This window comes from Populus trichocarpa, chromosome 4 (genome assembly GCF_000002775.5).
Source record: "Populus trichocarpa isolate Nisqually-1 chromosome 4, P.trichocarpa_v4.1, whole genome shotgun sequence".
In the NCBI taxonomy this organism is placed as follows: Eukaryota; Viridiplantae; Streptophyta; class Magnoliopsida; order Malpighiales; family Salicaceae; genus Populus; species Populus trichocarpa.
This window is the reverse complement of record NC_037288.2, coordinates 10,851,725-10,864,500: the sequence shown is the minus strand read 5'-3', so window position 1 is coordinate 10,864,500 and position 12,776 is coordinate 10,851,725. Positions and strand designations below refer to the sequence as shown.

Sequence of the window (12,776 nt, the reverse complement as noted above, 5' to 3'; positions counted from 1 at the left end):
GCTCTAAAATCCTATCAAAATAGTTCTCATTAAAGGATGAAATCAAAAAAATAATAATTAATGATCAAAATTAAAAGAACTCATTATTAAAATTCACAATGAATTGTGAGAGATACATATATATTATATCCATCTCCAATGATATCATCATCATAGATGTCATTCGGACTTGCCAAATTAACATTTTTCTTTTATGAATAGGATGGAACTTTATTATTAAGGACTAAGAGATATAAAGAAAATAAAAAATAAACTTTAGCTAAACATTTGATCTAATGTCGGAGAACAATAGATCAATGCATCCACCGCCAGATACTAATCTCCTCTACAACTACAATCGCTTAAGCTAGCTAGGCAACTTAGTCTTTGCCTTTCGAGGAGGATGCTTAATAAATGCTACATTTATCTATTATTGGAATTTAATTACTTGGTTCTTTTTATTATTAATATGATTAATAAAGTCCTTTTATAATACATTTCATTAATATTTCGAGCATGGAATCCTTAATAATGATAATGATAATAATATAAAGTTAAAAATGGAGGCAATTGAAGTATTTTTGATGAATTTCAATCTCCGGCCTTGAAACTCAATGTGATATGTTTTTAATTTTTACTACATAAAGTTAATATATGGCATCAAAGATGTATTTCGTATCCTATCATAGTTCCATTGAGTACAAGGGATGATAATAAAAACACATTTTCTAATGTAAAATCAATTGTTATTGGGTTTTTAAAATTTAATTTAATAATTTCTTCATATAAAAAAAATAACTCAGCATCACAAAAAACAAAGCAAACTAAAAGACTAGTTCGAGTCCCATAAATCTTGGAATCACTGGAAACTTACATGGTCATTAACTTCAGGGCCCGTAAAATTAGTCGAAGTACGTACAAGCTCACCCAAACACCCACATTTTATAAATTCTTGTACAGAGAGCATAGGCAACTGTCAATCAAAAGAACAAAAGTCATAGTGTTCTAAAAGCAACAACGTTAGGCCTAACAAAGCCACAAAATCGGCTGACAAAAAAATAGTGAAAACGCAGGGAGGGTTGGCCCATTTATCTTTGAAGGTGTTCTGTTCAATCCTGCTTTCTTCTAGCCTGCAACAAAGAGACGGCGCAAAAGTTAGCTGCAAACGTGAGAAAGTGATGCACAGTATGGTTCCCATGAAGTCATGTTAAAGAAAAAATGCAGCAATGGCTTGTTAAAAATCTAGGGGAGAAATTAAGCATGCAGCTGCACGATAAATGCAGAGTGACAGTGGCACAGTTACAAATTTAAAAGCCCTTTTTTCCCTATAATTCATTGTATGTAAGCTCTCAAGTCTCAACTATCTCTTTTTGTTTACTCGACATGCAGGATCAAAGACCCTTTTTTCATCTATAATTACATGCAATCATTTTTCACCCTCCAACAAGGCTTCTCTAGTAGCCATTTCTTCTTCTGTAGATGGGTCATGCAATTTTTCACGGGATAATCAAGATCTTCGCTGGAAATTAAGAAGGCATGCAAAATGAGATTCAAGCATTGAAAGCCAGCAATACTTGGACCCTTGAACGTCCTCATAGAAAACATGCATTGACTCTAAATAGGTTTACAAAATTAAATATAAAGCTGATGGAATAGCTAGTACGAAGATTCAAAGCATGTTTCGTTTCTAAAGGATTCACTCAAGTTGAAGGAGCTGACTACACATAGACTTTTATTTCGATAGCTAAATTACATAGACTTTTATTTCGATAGCTAAATTTACTACAGTTCGTTGCTTATTGGTAGTGGCAGCTATTCATAACTGGAATTTACACTAACTATTTGACCTCCAAAAACATAAAAAAAAGGTCGATCTTCCAACATAAAATATTTTTTTGTTACATGTGCTATGCAAACAGCTTTATTATTAAAAAAAAAAACTGTAAACACACTCAAAACGAAGATGAATGTAAGATCTGCAGCCTGGTGTTGGTAGCTAGAAAAGAATTTAATATGAGATCAAAACTCACGAGGAGCAATATCAAGGTAAAAAATAATGAAGGAGTGAACCAAACGACAATGGAAAATTAAGAAGGATGTGCGATACAAACCAGCCAAAAAGGGAAAGAGCAAGCAAACCTTGCGAAAGAAAATGTACTCTAAGGGCAGTGATGATCTAGTCAAAGAGAACGTAACATAGAAAAAAAAGGCCAGATTTCTCTCATGAATTAAGATCTTCATATCGGTAAAAAACAGATGAATGCGAAGGACATGCAAACCAAGCAACACCACCATTCAAACAAATAGAGAAAAGGTCTTCCTTAATAGAACTTGAATTAAACCCATATCAGTCAGGATTCACAGTGGCAGAACCAGCACTTGAAGGCTGTTCCCGATGAACACAAAAGCACAAGTTTTTGTTTATAAACAGAGGAAACACATTTGAGAATAGTTTAGTTTCCATGAAAAACAAAAACATATAAAACACATAACTAAACTTTTTAGAAGCAGCATATGGTGTCTTTCCCTCCTGCTTACCTGCTTTTGAAATAATGTTTTTTTTTTTTTAATTTTTTTAATATTAATAAATCAAAATAATCTAAAAATATTAAAAAAATTAATTCAAAACAAAGTGCCTCGAATTTTACACTAACATTTTAATTATTTTTTTCAAAGTACCTCGGATTTTGCACTAACCTTTTTAAAAAATAAATGTGTTCTATCAATTTGTATTCATATCAATCTTGATTCTTATTCTTTTCGTTGTTATTAATTTGTTTTGCTTTTATTGTTTTTATAAGTTGATTTTTTTTTAATTTTATCCCTTAGTATTTTATTTCATTTAATTTCTGTAATCAATTTGGTTCTCATTTTTTTAATTGTTATTTTTTTAATTTTTTTCTTAATCTATTTTATTTTTCAATTTAATCCCTCATTATTTTCTATAATTTATTTTTTATATTATATTTGGTCTTTATTTTTTATATTGCAATTTCATTTAACTTTGGATGATTAAGAATTTCTATTTATTTGCATAATTTTTTATATTGCTATTTAAATTGAAATTTTTTTCAATTTTACATTTTATCATTTAGTTTGTTCAGGAGTTAAACTTCATTGTTTTATTTAATTTTTCTATGTGGAGGTTATCATAGTCTTAAGATCATGCCGTAAAATTAGCAAGCTAGGTTGACCCCACGTGATAATTTAAAAAAAAAAGGTTAAAAAACTGAAAATACCCCTTGAAATTTAGCAAAAAAAGGTTGATTCCAATAATTATTCGGTTTATATATATTATAAAGACTAGAAGACCTCTGAACCCACGTGATGATTATAAAAAAACTGAGGTTTGAAAAACCAAATGCCCTTGCCCTTAGAAAAAGAAATTTGACCCCAAGGCAATTTGATAATTACATTGGGAAAATATGAAAATTTAATAATGCTCTAGACATAAGTCTTTTTTTTTTTTCATGGATGCAATTATACTGTGCAACAAAATGTAAAAAGTACTATTTCATCTTTATGTGTAATTTATTTTTTTAATATTTTAAAAAAATAAATCAATTATTTTACTGTGAATTGACAATCAATAATAAAACACTAATTCTTTTTAATTATATGTTAAATAAGATGGATTAAATCATGATAGCTGGTTGTATACCATCTCAAAATTGTCGAAAGGTTTAAAGTTCGAGAACAATTGGCGAATTAAGCCATTTTAAATCATATGCCACAAAATAATCAACAGGAATTTTGTCTTGTATCAATTTTCACTTCCTAGGCATGTATCTATCCATAGCTACTTTCAGTTTCATTTACCTCTTTTTTTTTTTTTTTCTAAATAAACAAAATTAAATCTTACAATTTACACAAACCCTTTTCTTTTCTTTTTCATTATTGTTAATTTACACGCCTCCTTTAATTATTTCTAAAAATTAGGGTTTTTTTTTATGGTGCTACTGTTTATATGAACAGTAAAATACTTTAATATATTTTATTCGATCAGTTTATAACAATTTTTTTATTAATGTGGGTGTTCAGGTCAGTTTGTCCTCATCTCGACTAATCTCATAGACCTTGAAGTTAACGATTATATAAACCTTTAGTGACCTTAAGGTTTATAAAACTTGAATTTGTAATCTTTAAAAAATAAACTTAGAACCTAACCACTAACCACATTGAAAATTATTTTATAATAATTTTTTTTTTATTAACGTGGGTGTCCGGGTCAATTTGCTCTTACCTCAACTAATCATACGGGTCCTGAAGTTAATGACTATGTAAACCTCCAGTAACCATCATATTAACAACGATATGGCTCAAACTTGAAATTACAGATAAAAAAACCTCTTAATCAAAGCTCTTACCACTCGGCAGTATATTCTTATAACAATTTTATATCATAGGTGAGGTGGCTGAGGTGCGCATGATTGAGGGGGTATAGATCGTGGGTTTGAATGCTGATGGCAATAATATTTCGTTCCTGTCTAATTCTTCTGAGTCAGGCCCTTTTATGTCCTATTCTTTTTTTTTGTTTTTTTTTTTTTGGCAATCAAGATTTTTTTACACTTTTGCTTATTTTTTAGTTTAGATATAATTTTTAAATACTAATATAAATTTTCAATAAAAATTTATTTTTATTTTTAAAATTTTTAAATAGATTTTTAATATAATTTTATCATATTTGTGATATTTTTAACTTTTAATCACATATAAAATAAGAATATGCTATTTTAATATTTGTAAAATTATTTTAACAATCATAAAATATTTATTTTTTTAATAGAAAGAATAATTTTAGTTAAAATCCTTGTATTCATTAATAAAAATAAAAAATATATTAATAAAAAAAAATTGATTATTTTTTTTAAATGAGTATATTTTAGAATTTAATAATAATGCTAAAAAACTTCGTTGCGTTGACATACAAAGTTGCGAACGTTTTCACCGTTCACTCTTTTGATTGTACCGCTTTCTAGGAGAGAAAAGAGAATCTACCATAACACCCTCCTCGTTAACCATCTCATTTTTAAATTACCAAATTTACCCTCAACACCTAAACATTATTTCAATGCCCAACATAGGACACCACTGCCATCAATCAACCAATGATTATAAGGGCAATTCAGGTCGAGAAAGTGAAGGAAAAAAAAATAGATTTTGTTGTCTTCGGAGGTGAATCTGTAATTAAATCAGAGAGAATTAGCAATTGAAAGGGAGAGAGAGGATTAACAACAAAAGTAAATTGATCTCCTAAGTCTTACTACGAAGTAATCACGTTAATCGATGATTAGAACTGTCTCTTTATAAAATCTTAGAATCTCTGTGTCTGCCTCTTGTTGTCTTTCTTGAGCTCGGTTTTGCGACTTTAGCGACAGATTCTCCCATTCTCGGTACGTCTTTGTGTATGTCTTCGATTGTAAGATGTTTGACTTTTTTATGTTTGATTGTAAGATCTGTGGGAAGCTGGGGTTCTTTACTTGATTTAAGAATTCCATTTCTTGTTTTCTTTTTTCTTTTCTTTTCTCTGTAATTCGAGCTTAATTTGATATGATTTTGATAATTTCCCATTCTCCTTTTCATTTATTTTTTCTCTTCTTTTTAAAGTTGAGAGTTGTTCAAATTAGGGCTACGAAATGCACTGGCATGTTAATTGAATTGGGTGAAATCATCAATTAATTGAGTGATTAAGCTGCCATGCTTGGAAATGTGAAATCTTGGGATTTAAGAAATTCTTGGGAGTAACAAATTTGTAAAATTTGACTGCTTTGTAAAAACTGAAATGGGTTTTTGAAATTGTTTGTGATCTCAGCCATGCATGACTACTTATGGGTGTGCTTTTTTATTCATGGGGTGTTCTTGTTTCTTCAAAATTTAGGGAACTGAGGAAACTACTTAGACAGTAGAATTTATTTACGGTAGATTAAGAGCAGTTGTTTATTAAAATATTTAGATGGATCTCACTGTTGGAGAAATTATCGTGGGAAATTCGACTGATGGGACTCACAGCCATGGTTTTAAATTTTGGTTAGGATCGCTACGCTGTGGCGATTGCGGGTTAGGTAATGGTAATGGCTGTTGCTGAGTTGTTTAGTGCGTAGGTTTTAACATTTTTACTATATAAACGACAATTTTGATACTTTAAATGAGTAAATACCTTAGTTTTCATGGAACATACGCATGTTACCTTATTACCTGATTATTGGCAACTGAGCTTAATACATGCATAGCTAAGAGATTCTTTCAATTCTCTCCCAGAAGTAATACATCGATAGTTTTCAAATGAAATGGCCACAACATGTTGAGCAATCAACGTCTGTTACTGGCCATCAATGGCTGTTAGAGGTGTTATTCTGAAATTGTTCCTCGTTCACTGAATAGTGGAATCCCACCCCTCTGATTTCCTTTCAAGGCAATTATTTGATTCCATGCTCACAACACATGGATTTTATCAACAATGAGACCTGTAGAGTGTACAGATAGTTGTTCTTGACGCAACTGTTCCTAGCATGCTACTAAAATTTCCATATCAGGCTTTCATAATTTATTTTGAGCAACCCATTGGGTTGTTGATTGGGTTGTTGATTGTTTCATATGTGTTAGCTTTTATGTCATCGCCTGAAGGAGGAGATTTCTATGCATGTATGAAATGTTTCTTTTGAAGCCAACTTCTTTTATTAATAATGAAGCAGTTTCCTTGAAATGCCATGCTGAAATGTTTGTAATTATGTTCCAGTTCTAAAGCCACCTCAACATGCTAGTGCATATATACAACACTGATATATTTGTGTAATTGCTTTCACGTTTCAGGCAAATGGATGGGTCATCTTACAGAGGCAGCAGTAGTGTGGATATGTATTTAGCAAATTATAAGCTTGGTAAAACACTTGGAATCGGTTCCTTTGGCAAGGTGAAAATAGCAGAGCATGCATTGACGGGGCACAAAGTTGCCATCAAGATACTTAACCGCCGTAAGATAAAAAACATGGAGATGGAAGAAAAAGGTATGTATTGCCTGTGACTCTTTTTCAATCAAAACAAGTAGATGTGATTGGGTAATCTGCTGTTCCATTAAGTTCAATGATGGATGCTCCTATTTGTGATGTGAATGGATGATTTCTTTCCATAGTAACTGTAATAGCATTTATATGACTACAAGGAGGCCATTTGAAACTTTAAATGAAAAATGCTATACTGAGACCATCAAGATTTATATATGAAGTTATTTAAACATTTTTCTAGGGAGTTTAAGTAAGGTTTTGTTCTTTTCCTTGTGGGTGATAGTTTTGTTCAAATTTTCAAGGATTGTTGCAGCTCAATTTGATGGGCTTATGCCCTCTGTTGTCTTCCCTTTTGCAGTGAGAAGAGAAATCAAAATCTTGAGACTGTTTATGCATCCTCACATTATACGACTTTATGAGGTTATAGAAACACCGACTGACATATATGTTGTCATGGAGTATGTGAAGTCTGGGGAGCTCTTTGATTATATCGTGGAGAAGGGTAGATTGCAGGAAGATGAGGCACGCAATTTCTTCCAGCAGGTAGTATTGCCTACTAATATGCATCACAAATTTCTTATAATTTATCTTCATTTACAGTATGCCAAATTCTTTCTTGGTGCAGATAATTTCCGGTGTGGAATATTGCCACAGGAATATGGTTGTTCACAGAGACCTTAAGCCTGAGAATTTGTTATTGGATTCTAAATGGAATGTGAAGATAGCTGATTTTGGGCTGAGCAATATAATGCGAGATGGTCATTTTCTAAAGACAAGCTGTGGAAGCCCAAACTATGCTGCCCCAGAGGTATGGAGTTGTGGTATTACTTGTTAATGGATTTATAAACATTTAATTGATAAAAAGAAGACACCCTTCTTTTTCATGTAAAATACAGTTGTCCCTTGTATTGGTTTAACTTTAAGGTTAATTTCTGCATTATTTGTTGATTTATTTATTTTGTAGGTGATTTCTGGGAAATTGTATGCTGGACCTGAAGTAGATGTATGGAGCTGCGGTGTTATATTGTATGCTCTTCTCTGCGGTACACTACCTTTCGATGATGAAAACATTCCCAACCTCTTTAAGAAAATAAAGGTATTGGGAGTTCTTTTCACTAAGATCAGTGCATGCCTAATAATGACCTTTCACTTAATGCTTTTCATGGCTTTAGATCATCAACATCTTTGGAATATTGTCTAAGTAGTTTGTAGACTTATTTCTATTTATTACTTATCTTACAGATCCAGTTATGCATGCTTGGACTTGAATTTTGCATTTCTGCTGACTGCTCTGGATCCCAGAGTTCATTTCTGTTTTTTGAAACTTTTTTCTTAGATTTGAAGACCCTGCAATATAATTTGCATGCATGGCTTCAATGGACCTCACTTGTTTTGTTGGTTTTTTTTTTTCCTGGATGACATGACCATCTTACTTGAGCAGCTAGTTCCCTTCTCATCGTTTTTCTAATAACAATTTACTGTATAGTAATATTGTCATTTTGTTAACTTTATTTACTGGTCTTGGAATTACTGATTTTCTAAATTATTAGGTATTCAGATAAAAAATAACACAATTTAAAATAAAGAGTATTGGCATGGTTTATAATGTGAAGGGGAAGTGCCCATCTTAAGCTTTTGAGTTGGTTATAAGTTCTCTAACATAGTACACTGACTGTCCAGCTGTGACCCATGTCACATTACTTGTTCTTTATGGCTTGTTCTGCCATGTAGATTCTCTTGCATTTGATGGCTCACCTAGCATGTGTCGGAGTTCGATTTAAGAATATAAATCCCGTCTTGTTAAGAAAAGTAGTTTGTCCATGGCTTGTAACATTGAGGAGCTTGTCATCAAACAACTTCCGTTAATGGGTGATCATGAGATCTCTAAGACTAGGATCATTTTATCATATTTCAATGGTCCATGGATTTAACCTATTGTGTCCTCTATCTATGTCTTTAGGGTGGGATATACACTCTTCCCAGTCATTTATCACCTGGAGCAAGAGATCTTATACCAAGGATGCTTGTGGTTGATCCAATGAAGCGAATGACCATTCCTGAAATTCGTCAACATCAATGGTTCCAAGCTCGCCTTCCCCGTTATTTGGCCGTGCCCCCACCAGATACAATGCAACAAGCTAAAAAGGTTCAGTCTATATTTTTATTGCATATGTATGAAGAGATTTGTCAAGCAATTTATTGAACCATTGACTGACATTGCTCAGATTGATGAGGAAATTCTCCAAGAAGTGATCAAGATGGGATTTGACAGGAACCAGCTAATTGAATCTCTTCGCAACAGAATGCAAAATGAGGTTTGGTCCTTCTGAAACTCTGTGATTGGTCTCTTAAAACTCCTTTTGTATACAATAATTGATATGGTCTCATCACTTACCATGGATTTTTCAGGGTACTGTTGCTTACTATTTGTTACTGGATAATCGATTTCGTGTTTCCAATGGCTATCTTGGAGCTGAGTTCCAAGAAACTATGGTGCGTTTGGTTTCCCAAGTCTACTTTAGAGAAGAAGAAAATGTTTCCTCATTGTATTTTATGTATAGGGAGTCATATTGAGTCGATAATGATTTTTTAAAAGAGACTTGGGACCTCTAAATTTTGGCATGCCATATGTGGGTGTGATGGCGGAGGTGGGATAGTACACTGTGCACTGCTGTTTCAATCATTTTTTGATCAATGGTTACATTTTCCTCTTAACAAGTTTTCCATTAGACTTGTTTTTCTTCACTTCCTTTTTTCATTTGACCAGGATAAAAACATTGGACCCTTTTTTGTTTCCATAATCATTTTGACCCTTTTTGTTCTGAATTTTATAGGAATGTGCATTCAATGGAATGCATCAGAATGAATCTTCTTCTCCAGCTGGTGGACACCGCCTTCCAGGATTCATGGATTATCAAGGAATGGGTTTGAAATCACAGTTCCTAGTAGAGAGGAAATGGGCTCTTGGACTCCAGGTTAAGTTTCTTTGCTCTTTAGGTGTTTCCAATGGTAGAATGCTAAGAGCCAATTTCTAGTATGAATCAAGGGGGTTTGATCTGGAAAAGAGTCCAAGGTCATATACAAGTGACATGATATTTGAGGAATGTGGAGTTTTACTTGTTTAGCCCTTTTTGTTTGGGAAGTCTAGGCAATTTTTCAAGCCATTTAGTTTGTAGAACATGTGAAATGATGGAGTGAACAGCTTTATTAAGACTACCTGTGGTTATGTTACAATTATAATTGATGATATATTCCCCCTACACTTTGACAGTCTCGAGCCCACCCTCGTGAAATAATGACAGAAGTTCTCAAAGCTTTGCAAGAACTGAATGTATCCTGGAAGAAAATTGGTCAGTACAATATGAAGTGCAGGTGGATTCCAGGCACTCCTGGTCACCATGAAGGAATGGTTAATGATCCAGTGCACACCAATCATTTCTTTGGGGATGAACCCACCATTATTGAAAATGATGGAGTCACTAATTCACCAAATGTGGTCAAGTTTGAAGTGCAGGTAATGTTAACCATTCTGATTGCTTCTTTGACTATTGCATTTCGATCCTCCTAGAAAGAACTCGTAAAGAAAAAGTTTGTCATTTGTTGGGTTCAGTGGGTGGACAAAAGACAATAATGGAGATTGCTTTTTTTTTTTTTTAGTTTTAAGATGCTCTAACTATTGTTTTGATATAGACGCTGTAAATGTGCACTGCTGATAAAGGATCATTTTTCATGTCAGTAGCTTTGTAGATTATTGTATTGAGCTGATTTCCAGAGTTTGATGGCTAAGATTGAAGGTTTTACTAATATTTGTGCTCTTGCAATGGTTTTGAACAGCTATACAAAACTCGTGATGAGAAGTACCTGCTGGACTTGCAAAGAGTACAGGGCCCGCAGTTTCTCTTTTTGGATCTTTGTGCTGCTTTTCTTGCTCAGCTCCGGGTCCTGTAGGTAGGCTTTTGAGAGGACCATTGCCCACGGATCTCTTGTCATGCATGTGAATAGGAATTCACTCGTGATGTATATAGCTTCTCGGCCTGAGCCTGTCTTTACCTTTAAAATTTTCCCTTGGTTTTATGTGGGTAATAGTTGTTTGAGGCCAACATCCTGCTGTGCTGTGGGTAAAATCACCAGTAGTCTTTGTTACATAAAGTGGTTTTATCTTAACTAGGATTTCCCTCAAAGTTATGTGGCCAATGAGGAATTTTTCTTTTTATAATTTCTAGGAAAGGATTAACCAAATCTAGTTGTTTTCCATGAAGTTATGACATTATTGTAACAATAATTGTGCATGCAATTATTTTTTCAAATTATATGTTTCAAACTATGAGCTATGACTTTGAGGTCCTAGTTTCTTCACCCTAACTTCAGTGCAGGATGATGGACTAAACGCCTGAACAAGCATGCAAATTTGGGTGTTCTGCCATGTCCAAGCCTGTAAAGTTGCGAAGTTTTGAAATTAGGGTTTGATTGCACTTGTTAATTCATTTTTGCCTGCGGGTAACAGTTGTGCTGCTGCTGTTCCAGTGAAATGCAGCATTCACTTAACAATTTTACTTGCTGCCTCGGTGCTTTCTTTTTCTATCCTGTTGTTTTATGTGTTCGGATGACAAGAAATACTTTCTTAGAGTCTTGGTTTGTCAATCCAAATGTTCCAACCTACCAAAAGAAGATAGTGGAGATCATACAGAATCGGTTTTGCTAGTGGCAGTTTGTTTTCATCAATTGAAATAATATGATACACTTCATTGCTCTGCAATCTTCTTAGAAAAGAATATACCGAGGAAAAACTAAGATCCATAAGCTTTCCATTAGGATTCAACTTCATGCTCTTAGCTTTCTTGCATCTTGATGTCAGCTAAATCTTTATTCGAAAGTTGAAATAGTTTCATGTTCAAGTGCTAAAGTCCAGATTCCTGAACTCTTGCAAAACGTTTTCCTTTGCATCTTTAGATTTTCTTACTAGACAATAAGAACTAGAATTCATGACAGTTATCCCACTAATCCTTTCGAAGTTATCACCGGTTAAGAATTAAAAGAGCAAAACGGAGAAATGGTTTTTTTGCTTACAGTCTGGATGATGCGATCAAGCCTCAAATGCATCAGGGCTCTATACATCTGAATTTTCTTTAACTGTTAATGACTTCTGAAATTGATGTAAGATACTTTCTGTTGTTGTCCAGAAAGCTAATATAACGTCAAAAAAAATCTGAATGTTGTGTAGTTAATTAGAGCATGAAATGCGTATGGAATGAAGATCCTCGACCATTTAGTTGATGAAACAGATTGGTGGTGGATCAAGAGTGCTCCAAAGAGAATTCCCCCATCATTGCTCAAAGAAGAGGAAGAAGAAGACCCCATTTCGATTGAGCTTTGCAAGTATTCATCCTGTTTCTGCATCATTTCCATGCTTTCTTCTTTTGATCTATTCTCCTCTTTCTTCTTGTTACATGCATTCCGAATTTTGGCTAATTGATCTGAATTTCCTTTCCCCTTGCCATTTCCTGTTCCAAGTTCCAACTTTAAAGAAGCGTTCAGGAATCCATTAAAAGAATGAAGAGAAGCTGAGAGAACTTCCTCTCATACTTCATTCTCTTCATGGCTGCTTTAAGCATTGAAGGCTCATCTGCTTAGTACTCTGGCTCCACTGGCTCCACTGGCTTCACTGGCTCTTCAATCTCTTCAGCAATCTGGAAAGGAGAGTTGTAACAATAAAACTCAACATTATCAACAAAATGGAAATCCAGAGCTCCGATATCGGTCCCTTCTTACCCTTCTTCTTCTCCTTCACCATCTTCT

General features: G+C 33.6%; 1 protein-coding gene across 1 annotated transcript; it reads left to right on the top strand.

Moving 5' to 3' along the window:
- Window positions 1-5,103: 5,103 nt before the first annotated feature.
- Window positions 5,104-11,304, top strand: LOC7480582 (SNF1-related protein kinase catalytic subunit alpha KIN10). The gene is made up of 11 exons (XM_002306017.4): window positions 5,104-5,372; window positions 6,790-6,983; window positions 7,339-7,523; window positions 7,606-7,788; window positions 7,945-8,076; window positions 8,941-9,126; window positions 9,206-9,295; window positions 9,390-9,473; window positions 9,815-9,955; window positions 10,252-10,494; window positions 10,815-11,304. The coding sequence occupies exons 2-11, from the start codon at window positions 6,794-6,796 to the stop codon at window positions 10,926-10,928; spliced, it is 1,548 nt and encodes a 515-aa protein (XP_002306053.2). The 5' UTR covers window positions 5,104-5,372; window positions 6,790-6,793; the 3' UTR covers window positions 10,929-11,304.
- The last annotated feature ends 1,472 nt before the right edge of the window (window positions 11,305-12,776 follow it).